The 25,886-nt window shown below is 38.8% G+C and overlaps 1 protein-coding gene across 2 annotated transcripts; it reads left to right on the forward strand.

Annotated features, from left to right (window-relative positions):
• The first annotated feature begins 3,633 nt into the window (after window positions 1-3,633).
• EEF1E1 (eukaryotic translation elongation factor 1 epsilon 1) lies at window positions 3,634-24,589 on the forward strand. Of its 2 annotated transcripts, XM_045866396.3 has the most exons (4): window positions 3,634-3,793; window positions 8,785-8,985; window positions 14,899-14,994; window positions 24,177-24,589. In XM_045866396.3, the coding sequence occupies exons 1-4, from the start codon at window positions 3,707-3,709 to the stop codon at window positions 24,315-24,317; spliced, it is 525 nt and encodes a 174-aa protein (XP_045722352.1). In that variant the 5' UTR covers window positions 3,634-3,706; the 3' UTR covers window positions 24,318-24,589. The 2 variants fall into 2 exon arrangements, with proteins under 2 accessions (XP_045722352.1, XP_064453254.1); XM_064597184.1 differs by lacking the exon at window positions 14,899-14,994.
• The last annotated feature ends 1,297 nt before the right edge of the window (window positions 24,590-25,886 follow it).

Here is a 25,886-nt window from a genome sequence, read left to right on the forward strand (position 1 = left end):
TAGTTATATTGTTCCTACAATGCAGAGCAGATAAGCATTGTACAATGATCACCTCCTTTATTTCGATCATTTAGTCATGGTACTAGAGATAAAGATATAATCAATTCCCCTTGAATATGGAAGTCAAAACTCAATTTCCTGGATTAACTTACAGACTTGGACACAAGCAAGTGACTAAGTCCCACCAATCAGAACTTTGATCCAGAAGTGAGGAATGTTAGGAAGCCACTGTGCATGGTGGAAAAGCTAGTAGCCCAGGCATCCAGCTTGCACAGGCAATGATGAAAGAGAAGTTTCCCAATGATTTAAAGGTCATGTTCCTGAGCCGAAGTGACATATTGTTGGTAGCAGTAGTAGCTGCAGTAACATATAATTTCTGGTGTTTGTACTTTGTAGACATGACATAAGTGGTAGAAGTTTCCTAACAGGCCAATTCTCCAACTTGGTTTTTGAACCCTAGGGTTGAGATTATTTCTCTAGCCTCCAGCCTAACATTATTGTGAACTTCCTAAAATCCTTTCCTGTATTCCCCGCCTCTGCTTAAATTAATCAGAGCAGATACTGTTGATTGCATCCAATGTCCTGACTTGAATCATACCTGGAGGGTCACACATCTCCTACTATTGTTGTAGAGACAAATGATAGAAGCTATGCTAACACACTGAACACACACACAATAGTGCGCAGCAAGGATTAGTTTCCCTCTGGGTACCTGAGAAGGCAAATAGTACACAGGCAGCCATGGTAGATCATGTTGAAGTTTCTGAAATAGATCCGCATTTATTAAAGATATATTTGAGCACTGGACATGGAATGTCCAAGCCTCAAACGCTTCTTGGAATCTTTTTAGTCTATTAAACTCAAGAGCAAAGGTAACAAGCTTTACATGCATGACGGGCTATATAAGTCATGGGGCCCACTGCAAAATGAAAATGCAGGGTCCTTTAAAAAAAAAACTATAATGGGGGGTGCCTGGGTGGCTCAGTTGGTTAAGCATCTGACTCTTGATTTTGGCTCCAGTAATGATCTTGGGGTTGTGAGATCGAGTCCTGCATGGGGCTCTGAGCTGGGCATGGAGCCTGCTTGAGATTCCCTCTCTCCCTCTCCTTCTGCCCTCACCCCCTGCTTACACAGGCATGTGCATGTACATGCATGCATACTCTCTCTCTCTCAAAAAAACAAATATATATATACTCTCTCTCTCAAAAAAACAAATATATTTTATATATATAAAATATTTTATATAATATATTATATTATATATAATTATATATATATAATGAAATTCAAGATGGCAACAGCAGAGCATTAAACCAAGCACAGGACCCTTCCCAGCATGCATGCCCATGAAACCTGCAGGTCCTGTCTATATGAAGCACTTCTGATCTCTTTCTCAACTGTTGGTGTTAAGAATAGAGAATATGCCAGGGACATCTAGATCCATGTCTCTATTGCCACCCCTAAATTCTGCTTAAAACAAGCAAGCCGTGATATTTATATATCACAATTGGCCACAACAAAAGGTTTTCCAGCCAATCATATACAAAATTACTTTAGTGGTGCAGTTACATTTCAAAATTAAAATTACAAAATTACATTAGTTGTACAAAAATACATGTTCACTTTAAGGTAAAAGTATACAAAAATGCATGTTCACTTTAAGGTAAAAAGTGAAATACATGTGCTCACCTTAAACACTGAAAGATATAATGTCATCACCAAAAGGAACCAGATAGAATCCAAGCCCACTGGGGTTATATTTGGGGAAACTGAGTCTTAATGAGGCTAATTGCCTGCCTAGAGTGACACAACCAGCTAGTGCTGAATAAAGAATAGAACCTCTGGCTCCTGGAATCCAGTTTAAATTTGCCTCTTTTATGTGGCACCTCCTCCCTTCCCTTTCATTTCAGAAGCACTGCAGTGGTTAACCAATTCCCCCCACCCCCATTCATGAACATCCACAACCAAAGTAAGAATACCAGAAAATAAAAAGAAATTCAGTATTAAAAAACTTCAGGGCTTGAAGGGAAGAAGCTTCTATCTACATTAAAACAAATTTTCTTTTTAATTACAAAATCCATCCGCAATAATTCAAACTGGATAAATTAAAAGGTGATATTCTACCCATTTATCCAATCTTACTCCCCCAAATTATCACTTCTATCATTTGGGGGAATATCCATTCAGTTATTTTTTTATCCTGGAACTCAAATCACAGTTCAGGTCATTTAGGTCAAGCCTTATTTTAAATATACCATCCACTGGAATTACATTAACTGTGGAATCTTTAAAAATGTTTTATTATAAGCAGAAACTGAACCTAAACACTGAAAATAGGTGAATTTTCTCAGAGGACTGGCCATTTTAGAAGTAGTGAAATAGTCATTCAATTCTCTGTATATGGAAAATAGAAAATCAATGTGCAACAATCCACTTACACTGGCATTTCCTTTGTATTTTGTTTATGTTGATTTGGCCAAATTTCCTTTTCCTTACATTTAATTCTGCTGCCAGTGTTAACTCATTAAGTATTTGGGTGAAAGGATGGTATCACACAGGGACAGCATTTCCCTATGAAATGTCCATATTTCTGAATTAGTGATGAGCTACCTTGTAGTACTTCTTTTCCATTTCTCTCAGACTAATACACATTTTGTTCATTCACTTTTCAATGTGGAAAAAAATTTTTTCCAGAAATCTTTTGGAAGTAGTCCAGGCTTCAACATACACTACCCATTTTCTACTTTAAAGACCTAAACATATAACAGCTCAGGGGGAAAATGTTATATGCATTGCTTATTTACAAAAAAGCTACATAAATTACATCACTACTTTATCTTTGTGGTATTGCAAATAAAGATCATTAAGACTATTAATGGCTGGGCGCCTGGGTGACTCAGCTGGTTAAGTGACTGCCTTCGGCTCAGGTCATGATCCTGGAGTCCCGGGATCGAGTCCCGCATCGGGCTCCCTGCTCAGCAGGGAGTCTGCTTCTCCCTCTGACCCTCTCATGCTCTATCTCATTCTCTCTCCCAAATAAATAAATAAAATCTTAAAAAAAAAAAAGACTATTAATGGCTGATTTTCTTGGGGCACAGGAATTGCTTGGTGGTATCTAACATACACAGTGCTCTACAAATAATCTTTAAATTTTAATGTTACTGCTACTATTGAGCTGTAGATTGAATGAAGAAAAATTTGTTTTTCCAATACAATTAAAATCCCCATGAATAACACCGTTAGAAATTCCTAATAGATTGTGAACTCTTTGCTATTCAATTTGATTGTTCAAATTCGCAAATTCCCAAGCCAAGCTAAGGTAAATCTCGATTCCAATTATGCATAAAAAAATCTCTTAGCATGCCAAATCAGCTAACCAGTTAACTCTGGCAGCCAGGACAACAGCCTGCTGTCTAGGAGTTGGCTGACTCCGTCGACTGCAACACCAAAGCCCGTTATGCCAATAAACCCTCAGGAGCTCCAAGACTCACAGAGCTGTTTGCCACCACCTCCCCACCTGTCTTACACCCACCTTTCCGCCCCGCCCCTTACCTTGGCCTCGCCTCCTGCGCTCAGGCGCGTTTTCCACGCCCCCTGCGTTCAGCCAATAGCTGGTGACGTTTGTGGGAGCGGGCCTTCCCTCCCAGCCAATGCAGGAGATCCTTGCTGTCCTAGTCCCTCCCCTGCCAGGAGCGCCTGCCGGAAGATGGCGGCGGCCGCAGAGCTGACGCTGCTGGAGAAATCCCTGGGGCTGAGTAAAGGGAACAAATACAGCGCTCAGGGCGAGCGCCAGGTGAGAAGCGGGGCTGCGTGGAGGGGAAGAGGTGGACAGGAGCGGGCCCTGCTGAGCCCAGGTAAGATGGGCTAGCCGGCAGAGGCGGAGGATGCGGCTGTTCTCCTCCCCCACGTGTCTGCGCCGCAGGGCGGGCTGCCTGGCGTCTCTCGGTCTCCCGCGGCCTTGGCTGCTGGAGGGTGGAGGGCAGTCTGCCCCGTTCGGGCTTGCCCTGACCTTTTCTCCTGGGAAATTGTCATCCTGTTCTGGGAAAGCGAGGAGAGCTCTCAAAGAGCCCTTAGACCAATCTGGAGGCCCCGTATTTGCGTACAGTGACAGCACTGACTATAACACTACCTTTCATTCAGTGTCACGCAGCTACTCCAGAGAACTAACGGGGTGCCAAGTAGCACTGTGCTGGGACTGGGGAATGCAGGGGTGGTTGAGAAGGACACCCTCCTTCCTCCCTAGGAAGCTTGGTTTTAACAAGGTGGGCAAATATTGTTGCTATTTTAATTACAATAAGTGAAAAGTGCTGTATTGAAGCCGAGATGGCTGAGAGAGCACATAAGTGGTCTTGGTCCAATCTGGAAGATTCAAGGAAGGTTCTTCTGAGTTGTTCAAGTTCAGTGTATGACGTGAAGAGAATGAAGGGGAAGATTAATACAGTATGAAATTGGTAAGATATAAGGACTCCGATTTCTCAGGGCGGTGAAGAACGTTTGTGTTTCGTAAATACCGTTGACGTCGATGGGGAATGCATTAGGAAAGGAGAATAATTGTAGGGAGACTACTTTGGATAGATAACATTTTTTTTTTTGCCTCCTTGAGATTTTTTCCATGTGACGTTTATTTTTTGTTCTTACTTTTCTGTTTTTTGTTTGGTTTATGTTAAAAGCAGTCCTAGTGTAGTTCTTTTTTTTTTTTTTTTTTAAAGATTTTATTTATTTTTTAGAGAGCAAGCGAGAGAGAAACAGCATGAGAGGGGAGAGGGTCAGAGGGAGAAGCAGGCTCCCCGCTGAGCCGGGAGCCCCATGTGGGACTCGATCCCAGGAACCTGGGATCATGACCTGAGCCGAAGGCAGACGCTTAACCATCTGAGCCACCCAGGCGCCCTGTCCTAGTGTAGTTCTTACACTTAAGTTCAGCTGAAGCATAGAAAGGTCTTGGGGCTTGTCCAAGATGAGCCCACTGACTGGAGACAAAGCCTCCTGCTTTTGCTTTTTCCTCTGGCCACATGCTAATTCCTTCCCTTCACCCACTGCTTCCTCGTTTGGTTTCTGTTTTTTTAGAGAACATTGCCAAGACATGAGTCTTGCCTTCAGGAAGCTTACCTAGTATAAGAAACAGTCATGGACAATTAATTTAAGGCAAGACAGAGTATATGCTAAACGGAGGAGACATTGTTGAGGAATGTGGACGAGAAAGTTAATTTTGACTGTGAGAATGGATTTGTAAACTTCACAGAAAACCTGGTGTTTGAAGTGTGTAAGGCCAAAATTATGAAAGATTGGGAAGTTTGGGGCAAGAAGTAGACCAATATGAAAAGTGCTACAATGCAAAGGAAGCCCAAAATTATAGTTTGAGGGCAGTTGTGAGGGCTCTGGAGTTCATAGTGTGGTTTCTTACTTTAATTAAAGCTTTTTTTTTTTTGGTCTTAGCAGAGGGCAGCTATTGAAAGTTTCTATTTATATGTTTGGGGAAAGGGATGGGAATAAATGAAAAAATTCGGTCTTTTTTTTTTTTTGGTGAGGCAGGGAGACAACTGATAGCAGTAAGCCAGCAATGATGTGAAAATATTGGGGTTTGGGAGTAAATGGTCAAGAAAGAATTCTTGAAGCATCTTTGGTGCAAAAAGAGTGGTTTTATTAAAGCACAGGGACTGGACCTGGGGGCAGAAAGAGCTGCACTGGGATTGTGAGGAGTGACTGATTATATACTTTCAAGTTGGCAGAGGGTTAAGGATAGCGTAAGTCTCTAAGGTATTTGGAAGCAAGGTTTCCAGGACCTTAAGGGGCTAGCTGTTGTTAGGAAAAGATCATTTATTACTGTCTAGTAAAACCTTAGTCATGAGACCCTTCAGACCTATATCAGTGGGCCATATGCTTGGAGTATGAGTGCTAACATATATCTTGGGGGTAGAGATAAAGGAGGTTTCGAAGGGGATTTTTAAACATTAAAGGAGACTTACAGGATCCTGGAGGTCAGGCTAATGTTAAGCTAAGGTTGCCTTTTGCCTTTAGCAAAGTATTAACATCGATGGAGGCAGTTGAGTTCCTAGAGGAATGTCACTCTACCTGTCTTGACTTGTCATTGGGCTGTTAAGTTGTAAGGAAATTTAATTTTTTTCTTTTGCCTTTGTTCTCCACATCAAGCAATAAGGCCTTCTCTGCAACATCACCAATTATACAGTAGTCACCCGTCTGTGTACCTCCTCCCCATCCATAGTTTCGATATCTGCCGTTTCAGTTACCCATGGTTAGCCATATCCAGAAACAGATGATCCTCCTTCTGGCATAGTGTCAGAAGGTCAGCTGTAGCCTAGCACTATGTCACAACGCCTACATCATTCACCTCACTTCATCTGATTATATGGGCATTTTGAAATCTTGCATCATCACAAGAAGAAGGGTGAGTACAGTAGAATAGGATATTTGGAGAGGGACCGACCACATTCACATAACTTTTATTACAGTATATTGATATAATTGTTCTACTTTATTATTAGTTCTTGCTGTTAATCTTGGACTACTGTGCCTAATTTATAACTTCAACTTTATCATAGGTATTTATGTATAGGAAAAACATAGTATATGTAGGGTTTGGTACTATGCGTGGTTTCAGACATCCATTGGAGGTATTGGAACATATTCCCCACAGATAAGGGGAGACTGTAATTGAAAACAATCCATGGTCGCCTGGCTGGTTCAGTTGGTAGGGGATGCGACTCTTGATCTGTCGGGGTCATAAGCTCGAGCCCCATGTTGGGTATAGAGATTATTTAAGGAAATAAAAGAAAAAAATTTGAAAACAATCCAGAGATCCAGCTTTCGGAGAATGGTTTGTTAAATTATGGTACATCAGCATATTATAATATTACTTATTAGCCATTGACGTTGATTACTTAGAAGACCATGCCATCCTAAAATGAATGTGGAAAAAGTATGTTTCCCAAGATTGCAACTACATAAGATTTGTGTACTTTAGGTTGTATGAAGGAAAGAGAAGGGACTTTCGAGGCAATCTTAACTTTATCCAAACCCTGATTCTGCCATGACAAAGCGAGTGACCTTGGTTCTTTGTAAGATGATGATGAAATTACTTACCAACTTAGAAGATGTAATGAGAAGGTAACTGGGAAGTTTTTGACTTAGCAATGTAGGATTATGGATAATTTATTTTTACAAATAATTCTCTTTAGAATTAAATGTCATTTCCCCCCACATGCTCATTGATGGCAAGTTCTTTTTCTGTTTTTATTTTGTTTTGTTTTTTAAGTATAACATACCTTCAGAAAAGCAAATAAATCCCAGCGAGTTTCCACAAAGTGAACACAGGTAGGTAACCACACAAGGAACCAGCCAGCAAGGAATAAAACAGTAGAACCAGCACCCCCAGAGGGTTCCTTAGTGTTTTCTTTCAGTGCATTTTTTAAAAGGACACTATTGGTGATCTTAGAGGTAGAGGCTTCATTTGAGTGTGAAGGCAAAAGGAAAATTCAAGGAGCTAAGTGGTGAATGAGAAGTGGAAAACCAGAGAGTACCCTTCGTTACTTCCTTTGACTTGTAGGAAGTAATCTTTGAATCTGTATCTGTAAAATGTTAATCTGTCTGTATACTTCACAGAGTCCTGTTGACCTAGATGTGAGTATGAAAGTGTCCTGCGAAGTGTAAATCACTTTACAAGTACAAGATATTTAGTGACTGCAAAAAGCAGCTGTCTTCCCACGAAAATACTCTTTTTTTGTTTGTTTGGGTCATTTAGATTCTGTGTCATTTGTAATTGGTCAGTCTCCTCATCAGATGATACCTTCCATTTTCTTTTAAATTTCTCATAGTGCTTTGCTTGGTTGTGCATCAAGAACATTTAAATTAATTGTCAATTTCTAATAATCTGAACCTTGGTATTGCTGTTTTTTGTGGGTTTTTTTTAAGATTTTATTTATTTATTTGACAGAGCACAAGCAGGTAGAGCAGCAGAGGGAGAGTAAGAAGCAGGCTCCCTGGCTGAGCAGGGAGCCCGATGTGGAGCTCCATCCCAGGACCCTGAGATCATGACCTGAGCTGAAGGCAGACGCTTAATCGACTGAGCCACCCAGGCGCCCCAGTATTGCTGTTCTAATAAGGGAAACAAAAACAGGATTATTTTTCAGATGATTACCTGAAGCCCAGACTATTATCAGTGGCCCCAGTTATATTTTGGAATGTTTTTTAAACATGAAATATTGGCCAACAGTGACTTCACTCTAAAAAATTGGTGGATATGCAATTCATGGCAACCAAGTCACTGTCACAGTCCATACCTAGTTAACGAGATATAATTATATTAGATCACATATCACTAAAACCAACCCATATCTCATTTGGTGGTTCTAACTACATCAGAATTAAGTCAGTGTTACTGTAATTATATCCTTTTGTTGTTACAGAAGTCAGGTTTATTTAAGTATGTTCATCTTGCTAACATAGGGTATTGGTAAACTTGATCCAGACTACTGCAGTATTATTAGGATTTCCATTTTTTCTTCTAGTATATGCACAGTTATGAATTATGTAGAAACATTGACTTTTGCAATGTTACTACTGTGTCATTTCAAGCATCTGTTCTCAAATTGTAAATAACATCTTAACTACTATTTTCCTGATTTTCATTTGAATGTAATTTAGTATCTTAGAGTAGAATCCTAGGGCGTTTGAGAAAACAATGAGGGATTTAGCAACTCCTTAGAACTTAAGGTCATGTTGGTATTTGTTTTTTTAAATTTTTCAGAAGAACTTTTTTTTCTTTTTAAGATTCCAGTTCTTCAAACAAACAATGGTCCAAGTCTAACAGGACTGACTACTATAGCAGCTCATCTTGTCAAGCAGGCCAACAAAGAATATTTGCTTGGGAGCACTGCAGAAGAAAAAGCAATCGTTCAGCAGTGGTTGGAATACAGAGTAACTCGAGTAGATGGACACTCCAATAAAGACGATATCCGCACTCTGTTGAAGGTATTGTGACTTCTCTTTAGAGGCTAAAATGCATGAACTGTTAGTAGCAGGAAGCTCTCTCCTCTGAGATTCACTAGCCAAAGCCATTGGCCTTCTTGTTTCCTTCTGCCTCAGGGTAATTTTTACCTGTTATTACCTGTGCTGGAAACAGACTCTGCCTGCACTCCCCCTTCAGATCTCAGCTCAGATGCCCCTTCACGAGAAATGTTCTTGACCACCTTTCCCTTAACACATGTGGGTCCTTGTTCTATATGCTTTTTCTTCCTAACACTCACCAGTCAACAATTATTTGTATGATTTTTTTTTTTTTTTTAAACGGGATGTCTTAATACTTAGTTTCTGCACTCAGCAGTAAAGTACTTTCTCGAAGGCAAGAAGGGAATCAGAATCTGATTCTGAGCTACTGAAAAAAACTGTTAGATTGATCTGAAAAAACTCACATTTTTTTCCTTGAGACTTATTGCTTTAAGATCTGTATTTTCTTTCCAAAGAAGCAAAATCAGAATAAAAGACTCTATCAGTATAAGGTATAAGCTGAATATGGCTCCAGAGTCACCAGCAGTAAAAAATATTCCAAATGATACTTTTTGTTATTTATTTACATAAAAATAAAGCAGATCAAAAAAAGTTTTTATAGTGGCTTAGAATTTAAAGGAACCTAGAGATCATCTAGGCAACCACGTATCACTGCAGGAATCCCTACTGTTTTCTGATTTTATTCCCAGTGTCATATAAATTGGTAGTATGAGTTGTGCAAGAAGGTCTCATAGAACTGAAAGCTTTTCAGTGATCATTCTGGGGAAATGGTTTTTTAAACTGTATTTTTGATAGATATCATAAAGAGAACTGATAAAAAATAAATTTCAGGCTTTGTTCCTTTATAGGTCTATCCTGATCAACTATTAATGCTTAATATCCATACTGACCCCTCCCACTGGCCTCTGCCATGCTCATCAGCCTTTCTAGAGGGAAGCAAGCATGTCTTTCCTCTACGTGAATGTGGGATTTCAGGCAAATAAAATATAAATATAACTATCTCTTACAATTTTCCAGAAGAAAGGATAGTAATATAGTACTTCATTCTGAAAGATATGAACAGGATTTCACTGAATTGGGTTTATAAGTTCAAAGTTGTATTCAGAGATTGGGTATTAAGAACATAGAAGTAATTCCACCAAAATGTTGTATCTGGGATATGTAAATATTATTTGAAATTGCAGTCAGGAGAATCTGGCGATATTACCATTTTTGAAGTGTACAGGGGGACAGGTGATTTGGTTGTCATCCTTGCTCTGCCAGTTTCCTTACCTGTACCTGTACCTGCACTGATGTGTCTGATGCAGTTCTAAGGGCCAGTGGTCCAGTGACCCAATAGACACAGTCCCTGCCTGTACAGAGCTCAGACCAGTGGGGGAGACAAATGTATGTATAATGGACGGCAGTGTGATTTTTGGCCATATAAGCATAGATGAGGAAGTGTTGTTTTCTGTTTTGCTTTGCTTTTGGTTGTTTTTATCTTAAAGGCAGTAAATATTTATTATAGAAGTTTAGGAAATATAAGTTAAGGAAAAAAAATTTCAAGCATTAGTAGTCCCACCAAGAGAGAAGTGCTAATAGCACTTATGTTTGGTCATCAAATATTTATTGAACTCCCTTCATGTTCTTTCCATGCTTTTCCTTTCCGTATAGACGTGTGTGTGTTTTGTTTTAAAAGTGGGCAGCTATTGGCCACTGTGACTTGCATTTTTGTTCACTGACAGGGTGTTGTGAATACCTTTCATGTCCACAGAATATTTCTTTATACTATCTTTCTGATAACCTGTTAGTATTGCTTCATAGAGGTGTATCAGGATTTAAATCATTTTAAAAATTTCCTTGTATGCATTCTTTTTAATACTGCTATTTATCTTTTATTACTTATTTTTACTTCTTACTCTTTAAAGTTCCATTTCGGGCTAAAACCACTATTCTAAGTTTAAATGGCTCATAATGTAATACATAATTTCAAAATGGCAGGCATTACAAAACACTAACATTTGCTGAATCTAGATGGAGAATATATAACTGTTTATTATACTGCTTTTTCAATGTTATTAAAAAGTTTAATACTAATAGGGAAAAAAGCCTCAGAACTCTATAGGGGGAAATATTTGATAATAACTTTGGCCATGGGAAAGACTTGTTTAAAACAAAGGAAATGGACACTGAATATTAATTCTGTGAATATTCTGAATATGTGAGATTCTGTGATATGGCAGGGAAAATTTGAATTCTATCACTAATCAGAAAAATACTAATTATAAAGACATTTTAAAGACAACAACCTTGAGAGTCTCTATAACAAAAACTTACACATGGATTCTATTTTAAGAATATATACACTGTACAAACCAGTGTTAAATTATTGTTTCAGGCCTTTTTAAAAAATGCTTCTTAAAATTAAATTGAATATATATTTTATTCTTAAGCTTTATCCAGGGTGTTTCATTTGAAGACACTGGAGAGAAACCATCTCCATTCACAGATCACTCTAGAATTTAAGTGGTAGCTCCTTATATACCAGTCTATTTCACCCTCTGTACCCAAATTTTATTTTGATTTTCCTGCATTTGTCTCATTTTTGTCCATATTCCTTTATGCCTTCATCTGTAGCACCCCTAGCAGTTCCATGCTTATATAGCATTTTGAAAATTACTGTCTTTAGATGAAGACGTGGGCAGACTCAAAGACATTAAATTCAGTTCAGCAGATATTTACTATCTACAGAAATACCATGGGCCAGGCATTTGGGATGTGATTTGAGAAAACAAAATGTTCTCTACAGTTTAAGGAATTTTTCTGGAATATATGCTGTTGACCACTGAGCAGTGTTCTAAAACGAGTCCTTAGAGAAGCCTGTGAGAATATCTGATAATAATCCATGTAACTGATTTATAAACCTTTGTCTAAAGGTTATATGTATCTTTTGTCTCATTTGATTTGAATGTAATGTAATAAATGCAGCATGAATTCCTGTGCTGTGAAATTACATGTTAATTTTGAGAGGAACCCAGAGTATTCATACAATCTTTCTTTTATCTACATTTTTTTCTTTTCTCAGGGAGGTAATTGATTCATTCATGCTGTTCTGTCAGACTTTACTTCTAATTTAGATTAGGATCTCTTAAGATTTTTATTTCATTTTTTAACATGTACTTTAATTCTTTTTTTCCTTCAAAAGTGCTTATTCACCATTTAGGGAGCTCAGTGCTTACTCATATTTTGTTGTTGTTAAAGATTTTAAATGAATTCTTTTGTGTACATATTTAATTTAACATTGCCTTTTGAAAATTGATGATTGTGTCTGGAGAACAAATGGCAAAGAACTTTCTGTGGGTTTAAATGGTGTCTGAAACTGGAGTTTTAGGGGTGGCTCAGTCGGTTAAGTGTCAGACTCTTGGTTTGGCTCAGGTCATGAATCATGAGTTGTTGAGATGGAGCCCTGCATGGGGCTGCGTGCTCAGCACGGTGTCTCCTTGAAGATTCTCTCCCTCTGCCCCTCCCCACACACCCACGTGTGCATTCTCTCTCTCTCTCAAATAAATTAATAAATCTTAAAAAAAAAAAAAAAAAAAACTGGAGTCTCTGCAGGTATTGGAAAAACTAGATCTCCAGTTATAAAAGAATGAAATTGAAGTTGGAATGTTACCTTACACAATATATACAAATTAACTCAAAATGGATTGAAGTCCTCATTGTAAAACCTAAAACTATAAAACTCTTAGAAGAAAACCTAGGGGAAAAAATATCATGTTATTTGATTTTGCAGGGATTTCTTGTATATGACACCAAAAACACAGGCAACAAAAGTAAAAATGGATAAATTGGACTACATCAAAATTTTAAACTTCTTTGCATCACTGGACACAGTCAACAGAGTGAAAAGGCAACCCATGGAATGGGAGAAAAATACTTGCAAATCATGTAACTGATAAAGAGTTAATATCCAAAATACATAAAGAACTCCTATATCTCTGGGCGCCTGGGTGGCTCAGTTGGTTAAGCGACTGCCTTCAGCTCAGGTCATGATCCCAGAGTCCTGGGATCGAGTCCCGCATCGGGCTCCCTGCTCTGAGGGGAGCCTGCTTCTCCCTCTCCCCCTCCCCCTACTGGTGTTCCCTCTCTCGCTGTGTCTCTCTCTGTCAAATAAATAAATAAAATCTTAAAAAAAAAAAAAAAAGAACTCCTATAACTCAGCAACAAAAAAACTAAGAAGCCAGTTAAAACTGTAAAATGGGGGCGCCTGGGTGGCTCAGTTGGTTAAGCGACTGCCTTCGGCTCAGGTCATGATCCCGGAGTCCCGGGATCGAGTCCCGCATCGGGCTCCCTGCTCAGCAAGGAGCCTGCTTCTTCCTCTGACCCTCCCCCCTCTCATGTACTCTCTCTCATTCTCGCTCTCTCAAATAAATAATCTTAAAAAAAAAAAAAATGTAAAATGGTACAGTTGCTATGAAAAACAATATGCTGATTCCTCAAAAGATCAAAATAGAATTGCCGTATATCCAATAATTCCACTTATGGATGTATACCCAAAATAATTCAAAGTAGGCTTTAAAGAGATATGTGTACACCCACATCCATAGCAATATTGATAATAGTCAAGAGGGGCCCATTGGCAGATGACCAGATAAACAGAATGTGGTATATATAAACAATGGAATATTATTTAGCCCCAAAAGGGAAGAAAATTCTGACTCATGTTAACAACATGGCTGAACCTTGAGGTTGTTATGCTAGGTATAAGCTAGTCACAAAAAGACAAATGCCCTATGCTTCCATTTACGTGTTGTGTCTAAAGTTGTCAATTCATAGAAATGGAAAGAATGGTCGTTGCCAGGGTCCGGGTTGAGGGGGAAATGGGGTGTTGTTTAACAGGATAGAGTTTCAGTCTTGAAGTGTGAAAAAGTTCTGAAGACTGATTAAACAACAGTGTGAATATCCCTGATATTTACTGAATTATACACTTAAAAGTGGCTAAGATGGAAACATGATTGTATTACAATTAAAAATTTTTGAATATACGTATATAAAAATACAGCAAACCAATAAATTATAATCCTCTTAAGAGAAATTATTGAAGAGCTTTTTATATTTTAATGGAAAAATTAAATCTAACATGAACATAATTTATAAAATGATCTCCACCCCCCCCCAAAATTGGTGTCTTTCAAATGGTCATAGATGACATTCTGAATAGCATTTTTTAATGTTTTCTTATTTCTTTAAAATAAAATAAGACTAATAACATTTACCTTTTTTTTTTTTTTTTAAAGATTTTCTTTATTTATTCATGAGAGATAGAGAGAGAGACAGAGGCAGAGGGAGAAGCAGGCTCCCCGCGGAGCAGGGAGCCCGATGCGGGACTCGATCCCAGGACCCTGGGATCATGACCTGCGCTGAAGGCAGACGCTTAACCGACTGAGCCACCCAGGCGTCCCACATTTACCTTATTTTTAAAATGAGGTGATTAGTATATGATCTGTTCTTTGAATGAATCTGAATCTATTAATGTCAGATTAAATTTATCAAATTAAAAGTCATTGTTTTGTTTTTTAATAGTCTAAATGTTTAAAGTCCAATGATATGGTAGTTAACTTTATTATTACTGTTTGTTTTTTTTTTTCAAAGATGTTATTTATTTGATAGAGTGCACACACCCGTGCGTGAGTTGGCGGAGGGACAGAGGAAGAGGGAGAATCCCAAGGAGACTCCGAGCTGAGCGTGAAGCCGATATGGGGCTCAGTCTCACAACACTGAGATCATGACCTGAGCTGAAATCAAGAGCTGGATGCTTAACTGGCTGAGCCACCCCGGGACCCCAATTATTACTGTTTTTTAAATGAAATTTTTATTTTTTTCATTTTTATTTTTTAGGATCTTAATTCATATCTTGAAGATAAAGTCTACCTTACAGGATATAACTTTACCTTAGCAGATATCCTATTGTACTATGGACTTCATCGCTTTATAGTGAGTATTTGAATAGTTGTTAGCTTTTTTCTCTGTAATGTTCAGAATGATTTTTTTATTTGTCTTGAATTTAAATCAAATTTGCATTTTCACCTTCTCAAATGAAAATGAATTATTTTTATACAGGGTACCGTATGCACATATTCCTTCCACATTTCCATCAAATATAGTAGCTTCCTGTTCCTTGACCTGTTTGCTTCCTGTTGTTGTTTCTACTCTTGTTCGCACCTACTTCTCTTGCCACCCTTTGAGCTTGATCGTCATCATCACCTGGCCCCTGTCATCAGCATCCCACTCTCCTTCTAACATCTTAATTGCATACTCCATATTCTATGAAACCTCTAATCCTTAGCTTGTAATCTCTTAACTCACTAATCCCATCATTGTCTGAAGCAGTTGGATTCCTTCCCATTTCCAAACCTATTTACTTTTTCCCTATCCAACCTAGATCCCCTTTTGTGTAACTTCCGATACTCTTCTTAGTATCTGCAGCTTCTTTGCTCCACTGCACATTCACCACCTTTGTCTGTAAATCCCATATCCTTGGTCAGTTCTCATAAATGCCTTCAATCCCATATCCAAGCTGAGCTCTGTTGGAGAAATCCCAAAGCTACAGATTGGTACCACTATAAATTTATACTATCCATTTTCAGCCAGGCTCTCCTATGGATCAGCTCTTTCATTCCTGCCAGGCATACTTCCAGACTTTTAGCACTTTCCTTAACCCCATCCTTTCCCTCCCCCTTTATCTTAGTCATTATCATGGAGTCATCCTCCCTCTCTCAGCTAGAAATTGGAGACTGTTCATTTGAATGCCTTCATCTTTCAGCCCACTGGATGCTTATCCTTAACCGTCTTGTCTCCTTTCACTGCCCTCTTACTTGAACTCACCCTCCTGCCCTGTTTCTGGATCTTGTCCCAAATTTTATATCCTTTCTTTCCCATATGTGCAATTTTCCCCTTTATCTGGTCAGTCTCTTTATTTTTTTTAAATTTATTTATAGAGAATTTATGAGAGAGAAGTGTGAGTTGGGGGAGGGGCAGAGGTGGAGGGAGAGAGAGCATCCTCAAGCAGACTCCCCGCTGAGTGTGGAGCCCAACTCGGGGCTCGATCCCAGGACCCTGAGATCAAGACCTGAAGTGAAATCAAGAGTCAGATGCCCAATCAACCAAGCCGAGCCACCCAAGTGCCCCCTGGTCAGTCTCTTTAAATTGTATCCCATCTTAAATTTATTTACAGTTAAATGGCACTCACTATGTTCTCCATGCTTCATAAATGTTAACTCATTTAATCCTTAAAACAGCCCTGTAAGGTAAGTATTATTATTATCATCCACATTTTACAGATAAAGTAAGAGAGGCACAGAGAGGTCAGATATCTTCTTTGAGATCACCCAGCTTTTCCCCTGTGGAAAAAAATAACCCATAGATTTTTCAGTATTCCGCGCCTCATGCATCCAATTAATCAGGTACTATTGTTTCCACCTCTTGGATGCCTCTCGCATGTGTCTTCCTGTGATCCTGGGTGACATTGCCCTAGTTCCAGAATTCATTATCTTCTGTCAGGGCTATCAAAATGGCCTCCTGCCACCAGTTTCATCTCATACCGTCCATCTTCATGGCCACTGGAGCGATTTTTCTCATGAATGTGTCTTTCTCAAAATAAGTAGTTCCTCACTGCCTGGGCTGGGAGCCCCTTCTTCATGTTGACCCTGCCTCCCCTGCCAGCCTCATCATCCTTGTTCGCCCCACACTCCCCTCTCTCAGCCTTAGCATACTCCCTGGTCTCTCCTCCTGTGCTCCCTCTGCTCAAGGTCCTCGTACTGCTCTTCTCTTTGGCTCCCTGGGCCCAGCCCTTTTCTCCCTCCCAAACTGGTTCACATTTCAGCAAGTGTCACTCAGCTGCAGCACTGACCTCCTGGTGAAGCCCTCTCAGGCTCCTGAAGCATACTGAAGAGCCCTTTCCTCTGTTCTCTGTGCCTCACAGCCTCCCTCAGCTTCGGTTTGTTTCACTTTCTACTGTAACTCTTCTTGGAAAATTTCTCTTTTAAATCGTAAACTGTTTGAGCCAGAGACTGCAGCAACTCATATTTGTAACACTACCGTCTCACGTAATTCCTCCCACATGCAAATAGTCTGCATTCCCCTCCATAAACATTGAATAACATAACGGATTCCTCTAGATTTTTCAGTTTTATGTATATTTTCTCTTTGTACCTCATAACTTGGAAGGAGATGGTATTATCCTCCTATCATAGAGAAGGAAGCTAGGGCTTGGAACACCAGGTGCTTTGTGCAAAGACACAGCCTGGGTTTTGGAGGGGCCGAGACGAACTTCGCCTTCTGCTGCAAGCGTCGCAGTGTATGGGGACACCCTTCATACACCGTCAAATAACATAATGTATGACCAAAAAAAAAAACCCATAATGTATGACAGTTTTTCTTCATCCCCCCTCAAGCTCTAATTCCTCAGTGGATTTACTCGACTTATTAAGCATTGTTTCTCTAAAATCCCTAAAGTTTTGTGCTGAGTTCTATAACATCATCACTGTAACCACCTAGTATGATCCTTCGCTCAGCCTACTAGTCTCTATTATTACAACTATACATATTGAGTTCATTATATGTGTCTATAATACTATCCTTGAGAGACATAAAAAATATAAAACCCTGTTTTCAACTGTTGATCTCTTAGAAGAGATAAGACTGTTTCACATGAAAAGAATTGAATAAGGCAAAGTGCTAATTTCTCGTCAGAATATTACAGAAAAGTTAAAGAGGCAAGTAGAACAAAGTAAAATGTAGAATCATGAAATTGTCAGAAAAATATCTGCAGGATTCGGATGCCTTTGGCTATTTAAGGGAATTTGTGTTGTTTTAGAAAGCTTAGTGATAAGTTTGAATATAAATCTTGCATGTGAGTAGGATGACCATCTGTTTTCTCATCCAAAACACTTTTGACAGTGAAAGGAGGGCTATTAATAATTATTGGTACAACAAGAATAAATTAGGACAAATGTTCCTTGTATTTTGAAGAGATAAGACTCAATTTTAAGCAAAATAAGGGGATTGAGGAGGATCATGTCCTATTTCTCTTTGTACCCCTTCCAGCTTCTTAGCACAATGCATCATACAACTAGATGCTTATTGAGATCAGCAATGCTTAGCAATCTCTTCCTCTTTGTATTTCCTATTTTAGGTTGTATATCTTTATAGTGTAATCTTTAGTTTTATGCTTCAATATGATTAACTCTAAAACCTTATTTGAATGTGAAGACAGTTTAAGTAGAGCTGAAATAATTTGATCTATTCCATTCTAGATTCAAAATATTTTAGTAACTTTTTGAATGTAGAATGGTGACGTGGCATGGTATACCTCATTTCAAAATACAAAAGCCTCTAGCTAAAGAGAGTTTGCTGTTATGGTATCTACCTATCTTTATCCCAGTGACAAATCTACAGTCTTTCAGCTAGGAGGTGTCCATAACTTGACTTGAGAGTGAGTCCACTGTTAAGAGCATGGCTACTTTCTGGAGGAGCATAAGAACAATTTATATCTAACAACAACAGCGCCCTTGTAGACATTTTTTTTTTTTTTAAGATTTTTTATTTATTTATTTGAGAGAGAGAATGAGAGAGAGAGCACATGAGGGGGGGAGGGTCAGAGGGAGAAGCAGACTCCCCGCCGAGCAGGGAGCCCGATGCGGGACTTGATCCAGGGACTCCGGGATCATGACCTGAGCTGAAGGCAGTCGCTTAACCAACTGAGCCACCCAGGCGCCCTTGTAGACATTTTTAAAACATTTAAATGTGGCATTACTTAATTTTAAAGCTTAATATTAGGAGAAATGTCATCTCTAATTCTATGTGTGATGCTGTGAGCAGGCTAGTGAAGGCCTGTCCGGACCATCACTTGGCTAGTGAAGGCCTGTCTTCTTGTGGCAGCGACTCTCATTAAGAAGGACAGCATTTCTCCCATGTAATAAAGTCTAACTCTTGCAAACCAAGTGTGTATTTACGTTTTTCTCTCTCCTGGCTTATGCAGGTCATGTGGTAGGGAAAGGAAATACTCAGAAGGAGGGAGCTTGTCTGGAATTTCTTGGCTAGCAGAGTGAACAAGGTCATAATTCTAATAAAGCGAAATCGTGATAGCACAAGCTGCATAGTTATTTAATTATGAATCCAGGTGTCCTGGAGGGCGTTGGGTTTTCAGGCAGGTTAGAAGTGTTCTGTTCAGTTCAGCATGTTAAAACTCGGGTTACATTAACAATATTTAATGATATGTGCCCATTTATATTTCCTGTTTTGAAATGTATGTCCTCTTTACATGTAGTGACTAGGATATTATGATGAAGGATATTATGCTTATCTTTTTCAAAACAAAAGTGAGTAGAATGATATGTAAATCATTCAGCTCACCATCCCTTTGGGTTCGTGAAATGAGTCCATAACCAAAGCATCTCTCCCACCCTGGTCCATGTGCAGGCAAAGTACATCAGAGAAATAAACACCTTCTCAAGGAACTCCTCACCAACTCAAACCTCTACTGTGATAGAATTGCACAGTGGTGTTAAATGACATCATCCCTCTTGAGTTAGGTGTAAATATATCCAGATGAGAAAAAGGTGATTATTCAGTATTAAATTCAGGCAGAATCGCTGTAAAGCTCAGATTGGCTACCTGCTCATGTTCATCAGACAGTTTCTTGTGCTTGTTTGCTTTGGCAGTATATTTATTTTTGCCCTCATGCATTCCTTCATTTATTTGTTCCCATTATTAAATACTTAATATGTAATCAGCACAGGGTACAAAACAGCAGTCAGGGAACCTTCAAGTCATCAGATAATCCCACAGTATTTTGTTTCATTGTGAGCCCAATTTTAGTTGTGGCTAAGTTACTCTAATTTTAAGATCTGGTCTATCTTAATTCCTTTGAGGAATATTACGTTGTTCTTCCTTTGTGAAACTGCCAGTTAGCGTGGCTGTTTATTATCATACCAGTGATTCTTTGCTTTCTTAAAGTGATTTCACTCATAGATAGCAGTCCCTGTGAACACACTGTTACTCAAGATTATTGAAATCCTTTGTAGCATTATGAGCTGCTTGACTATGAGATTGTTATCAACTAAAATACATTTGTTTTGAAGTTAGGAGCACCAGTGGAGGTATGTCGTTCTTTTGGAAAGAAAGGAAAAGTACAAGAAACGGCTACAGTGCAGTCCAGCAGCACCAGCCATAAAGAATGTCCCGAAGGTAGCAAACCAGCCTCTCACCCCGATCTGGAATGGGTCACTTAAAGTGGTGCTCACATGTCTCCGTGGGAAATTAGTGGCTAAGAATATTATCTCTTTGGCTTTGAAGGTTCAGACTAGGTATAGAGAGCCAATATAAATAAAAAGGGATGATTAGGTAGAAAGAGCCAAGAATCATGGCTGTAGACACAGTGGCATGTGGGCCAGTAAGAAACAGGAAGTGGTGACTGGAAAGTCGCATTGTGTTTCCTGTTGTAAGAAAGGAAAAGAAACTAGCCGACTAGAGAGGGATGCTGGAAGACCAATGTTGTATGTGAAAGGACCTAGGGGGTCCCATCTAAAAAGTTCTAAAAAATTCTAAGGTTTTTTTTTGGGGGGGGAGGGGCCTGTTTTGTGTTTATTTACAGTAAATTCAGAAATAAAATGCCTACCAAAAATACAGCAGAGCTGACAAATTGAGATCAGTCATAATTTTCTCAGATTCATGGGACAAGCTCCAAAATTTAAACTAAAAGGAGGGTCAGTGGTAACCAGCACCTTTTGGAAAGGTTCTTTTGTATTTCTGGCAAAATTTTCTGAGGGAAAATGAACAGATTTACATTCTCTGAAGTAGGTCATCTCGTTAAAAATTACTGGAATAAATTGGAAATGTTAGAAGAAGCTTTAGAAGCTCTTGGAATAAAAATTATTTTGCACCAGGGCTCCTGGGTGGCTCAGTTAGTTAAGCATCCAACTCTTGCTTTCGGCTCAGGTCATGATCTTAGGGTCGTGGGAGCGAGCTCTGCATCCAGCTCCGTGCTCAGTGGGGAGTCTGCTGGAGAGTCTGTCTTTCTTCCTCTCCCTCCCACTCACTTGCTCTCTCTCTAAAATAAATAAATAAACCTTAAAAAAATGTATTTTGTACCCCCCAAAAAAAACAAAAAATAAAAAATAAGTTCCTTTGTGCCTTGAGTCTATTCATAATCCTTACACTAGAGACTCAATGTGCAATTTTTAAGTTGGAGAATATCGATTTTGCTGTGTGTTGTGTCTTGTTTTGCCATTTTAAATAATAGGCCATACTAGTAGCAGCATTAACCAGCCTTCTGCAGTAGCAAATACTCCTCTGAAATGTAAATAGTAAACAGACACTGCCCTTTGTGTTTCAGAGTCTGAGTGAACAACTTGCACATAGATCAAACAAGCATTAGTACTGTATTGTTTGGAAATGCTTTCTTCTCAGTGTGTTTTAATTCATTCAGAAAAATAACATTTCACCAAGAGGCTGAGTGGAGACTTTTCAATGGAAGAGTTGTGAAAAGTAAATTGTAGAAGGTGGTCAGATTTGAATCCTGTATTTCAGCAACTGACATGAAATCAAGTCGGAGTAAAACTTGTTCGCTTTAGCTATCGGGAGAGGTTGCTGAAGTTGATTTCGAATGTATGTATGTATGTATGTACATATGTATGTGTGTATGAATGAAGAAAACTCACCCCCGATTTCCTGTTAGATTTGTAGCTGTGTATACTAGTGGTTGAGCTGGTGAAGTTCACATATGGGAAAGATTTAGAAAAAGAATGAAGTGTCAGCTCTTTTACAAAATGTGTTTTACCTTTTGAATAAACTGATACTCAGTTTATTCTGTAGTGGTTGTTTATTTGCCTCCTGTGTACAGACCAGATAGTTAGGAATAAGATAATTCTTCATATGTGAAGCCATGAATTCTCTTTTAATAAAAAGTAACTTTTATATTAAAAAAAGACATTCTTGGTCAGTTTTCTTGACTACTGTGTTAATTTTCTATCTCTATTAACGATATTGTAGGTGAAATAGTTACAGTAACGTATTTCTGATAACTAGATGCAACCTTACACCGCCTTAAACAAGATGAGTATATTTTTATAATTTGTGTAGCAGCTTATAAGTAAGGACCTAAACCTGAAACTTAAATTTTTTTATGTAGCAGAAGCAGGAGATTTTCACTGCTAATAATTTTTTTTTTCACTGCTAATAATTTAAGTAAACTGAGCCTACAGAGTTGGACATCTGAGGCCACCAAAGACAATGTTAATACATTGTTGATAAAATAGTATCTTCATGTCTAAGGTAAAAAGGAAAGCAGGATGATTGTATAAATTTTTCTTTATAAATTGCCTTATAGTAAATATGAAATGGGAATATGAGTTCAGTTAAACATTTATTGAGAAAATACTACATATCTACCTTTTAATTTTATTAATACTATTTTGTATTCTGCAATACATTTTGCCTACTAGAGTGATTTGACCTTCAGTGTTGTTGACCCAGTAACGTAGCAGAGTCTTTGCCTGTAGACACAAGTATATGCCAAATTCTGAACAGCCACAGGACATCTGTTTCGCTAGACCTGCCTTCCAACAAGCAGACTGCTAATGGATGTGAACCACAGGAGGGGTTTTTTTTTTCCCTTGTGTAAATATTCCAGTCAGTTTTACAGAGACTTGTAGTATCTGTTGAATAAATGTTGATTTAAGAAGAGGAAAAGGAGCTTCCTACTCTACTCTTAAACATGGGTCATAGCTGTTAGTTACTGCCCCGCTGGCGCTCGCTTTACCTGACAGCTCTTAATCATTCCAGTCCAAGATTTGTCTCAGAGAAAAGTCTCTGAGTCACCTACTTTGGAATTGGAGCCCAGTGAAATGATCGGCACCAACTGTTTTCATTGTGTCTTTCTCTAACCAAATCTCTGGGCATTCTTGAGCTTGACAGGAAATTGTGTGGCCTGCTACCTCCACTGGAGAGAGAGTTCAGCTTTGTAGCAAAGCGAATTGAGAAGGTCTGTTCATCTGAGGCATATGCCACTGGAAATAGCCCTTCCTTCTTGTATTAGGCAATAATCACTTGTAATTAAGTGGGTCATCATCTTCTTGAGTACAGTTTTTCCCCAGAGCTTAAGAGGAAGGAAGTAATATACATAGAGAGAAAGGAAGTATATATATATATTCGGGTTTACATGGTATTCCCTTGTTAAGCATGTTAGGTCCTAATAAACCTTGCTTTTAGATTTGCTAAAAAATATTGTAGAGAGAACCAGTGTCTTAGCCTTTTGGAAGCTCTTCTCTTCCTTTCTCCTATCTTCCTTTCCAAAAAGTAAAAAACAAACTCTTTCTGTTAGGAGTTAGGTGGTCAGAGCCAGGGTCCCCAACAAGAAAGTATGGAGTCAGAACAGCTAAGATAAAACAGCGCTAACATCCTGTTTTGCAGCTTAGGACCGCACCGACATTCTGCTTTGCAGCCTTTGCAGAAATGACTTCTGCAAAATGTCCTAAAATAAGACAGTTAACCACAAAAGCATTTGTCAATATCACAGGCAAGGGACAGGTAAGACCTAAGCCCCCAGATGTCAGCAAAAAAAAGACCATCAACACGTGGACACTAACCTAATAGATATGTGACCAAAGCTCTGATGGGCACAACTCAGCACACCCTGATTGCTTAAGAAAGTTCCGCAGAAGAGCTCAGTAAAAACCCCTAAACTTAGAAACTCTGAGGGCGACCCACTCGGGCCCGCCTCCCTCTCTGGGAACTTTATACTCTTGCTCAATAAACTTTGCTGCCCACCATTCTTCGTCTGGTCCACTCTTCATTCTTCAAAGCAGCGTGACCAAGAACCGGGGCACTAAGGGGACACAAATCCTGTAACATTTGGATCTCCAGGTGCTGGGTTAATGTAATTCTTGCATTTGTTGAAAATTTGAGATTTCCCTAGAAAGCATGTCTGGTGTTGAACTGAACATAAAATCATCAAACAAATGGCTCTTCTAAGTGGCTGAAACTTTTTACTCCTATCTAAATGTATTGGCTTTTGAGAACTGGAGTTTTTCTCCGAGTTTTTTATCTTCTACACAAATGGTATTGATAATTGTTCTTATGCAATGTCTGTGTTGTGTGTGTTTTTAATCTCTATTTAGGTTGACCTGACAGTTCAAGAAAAGGAGAAATATCTTAATGTGTCTCGCTGGTTTTGTCACATTCAGCATTATCCAGGGATCAGGCAACATCTGTCCATTGTTGTCTTCATCAAGAACAGACTATATACTAATTCCCACTAGGAGCTATCCATGACATACAGAAGAATGATCACAAATATTTTAAATGGAAAGTATATTCTGGACCAGAGAAATAACGTAAATGGATACACAGTCATTCTTTATTTGCTGAAGTTGGAATAAACTTATGTCTGAATGTTTATTTGTTCTTCAGTTGAAATTTTGCAGCTTTTATATAAAAATTCAACTGTCAAAACTTGAGATCAAGTTATAAATTAACCTTTTTTTCATAGATGAAATTTATTTTAGTAAAACTTGCAAATCAGTGGCTTAATCTTAAGGGGAAAAAAATAGTCCTTTCAGTGGTGACATAACTTGGCTATTTATCGACCTCCGTCTCATATTTTACAATTCATTTCCCCCTTATGGATATTTACAGTAATTTGTTTAATAACTATAATAAATTGTGCCAAGTATACAGAAAGGGAAGACAGATGGATTTGTTTTCAAATATTTATGTGAGCCAGTAAATGTGGTTGAAAAAATCTTTTTTGTTTGTTTCTTTCTTTCCTGTAGTCAGTATTCATTGAGGTGAAACTAACTACTGAACTGCCTTGGAGGGAGCTGGAATAAGATACATTCAGTGGAGCTAATGGTTCTTTTGTTGTGTTGGGTTTATTGGAATATGCAGTGGCTAAAAACAAGATGGGAAATTCCTGCTATTCCACTAACTTTAGACTTGACAACTACTAGATTTTTCTAAACTAAAAGCCAACTCAGGGCTGCTGCTGAAGCCCTCTAAAGAACAAGGACACGTGTTATTAACAAATCTATACATTTTATAACTTACTGGCTGAGTAAATAATTATTGAGAGCTAAAGAACTTTTATTTCCAAATAATAAGAAAAATAGAGCTTTTTAGGGGCACTTGGGTGGCCTAAGCATTGGATAAAACAAATGAGTACATACTTCAAGAATAAATAACTTACACACTTTAAATGGCTAAACTGTGGGGGGCACCTGGGTGGCTCAGATGGTTAAGCGTCTGCCTTCGGCTCAGGTCATGATCCCAGGGTCCTGGGATCGAGTCCCGCATCGGGCTCTCTGCTCCTTGGGAGCCTGCTTCTCCCTCTGCCTCTTTCTCTGTCTCTCATGAATAAATAAAAATGGCTAAACTGTGATATGTGAATTACAGCTAGGTAAGGCTTTTTTTTTTTTTTTTTAAGGAATGGAATCCATCAGCCTCACCATATATTAGGAGACCTTGAAGAGTTCAGTGCACATGAAATCCCTCTTACGAAATAGAGATAAAAATTTCTGATCTCATGATTTAATTCGCAATGAGAACGTATAAAAATTACTTAGTGTGATGCCTAGCCCACAGAAAGTGATCGATACTGCTATGGAAGATCGTAAAATCATAACCCATAATTTTATAAACTCAAATGCTTGAACTAATTCTTTTTTTTTTTTAAAGATTTTATTTATTTATTTGACAGAGAGAGACACAGAGAGAGAGGGAACACAAGCAGGGGGAGTGGGAGAGGGAGAAGCAGGCTTCCCGCAGAGCAGGCAGCCCGATGCGGGGCTTGATCCCAGGACCCTGGGATCGTGACCTGAGTCGAAGGCAGA

Source organism: Mirounga angustirostris, unplaced genomic scaffold, assembly GCF_029215605.1.
Source record: "Mirounga angustirostris isolate CCGP_5_RB_7025 unplaced genomic scaffold, mMirAng1.0.hap1 SCAF_8, whole genome shotgun sequence".
NCBI lineage: Eukaryota > Metazoa > Chordata > Mammalia > Carnivora > Phocidae > Mirounga > Mirounga angustirostris.

Coding starts and splice junctions, on each gene's coding strand:
- EEF1E1 (XM_045866396.3), top strand. CDS start 3,707: ATGGCGGCGGCCGCAGAGCTGACGCTGCTGGAGAAATCCCTGGGGCTG. Junction 8,986..14,898: donor ATATCCGCACTCTGTTGAAG/GTATTGTGACTT, acceptor TTTATTTTTTAG/GATCTTAATTCATATCTTGA. Junction 14,995..24,176: donor ATGGACTTCATCGCTTTATA/GTGAGTATTTGA, acceptor ATCTCTATTTAG/GTTGACCTGACAGTTCAAGA.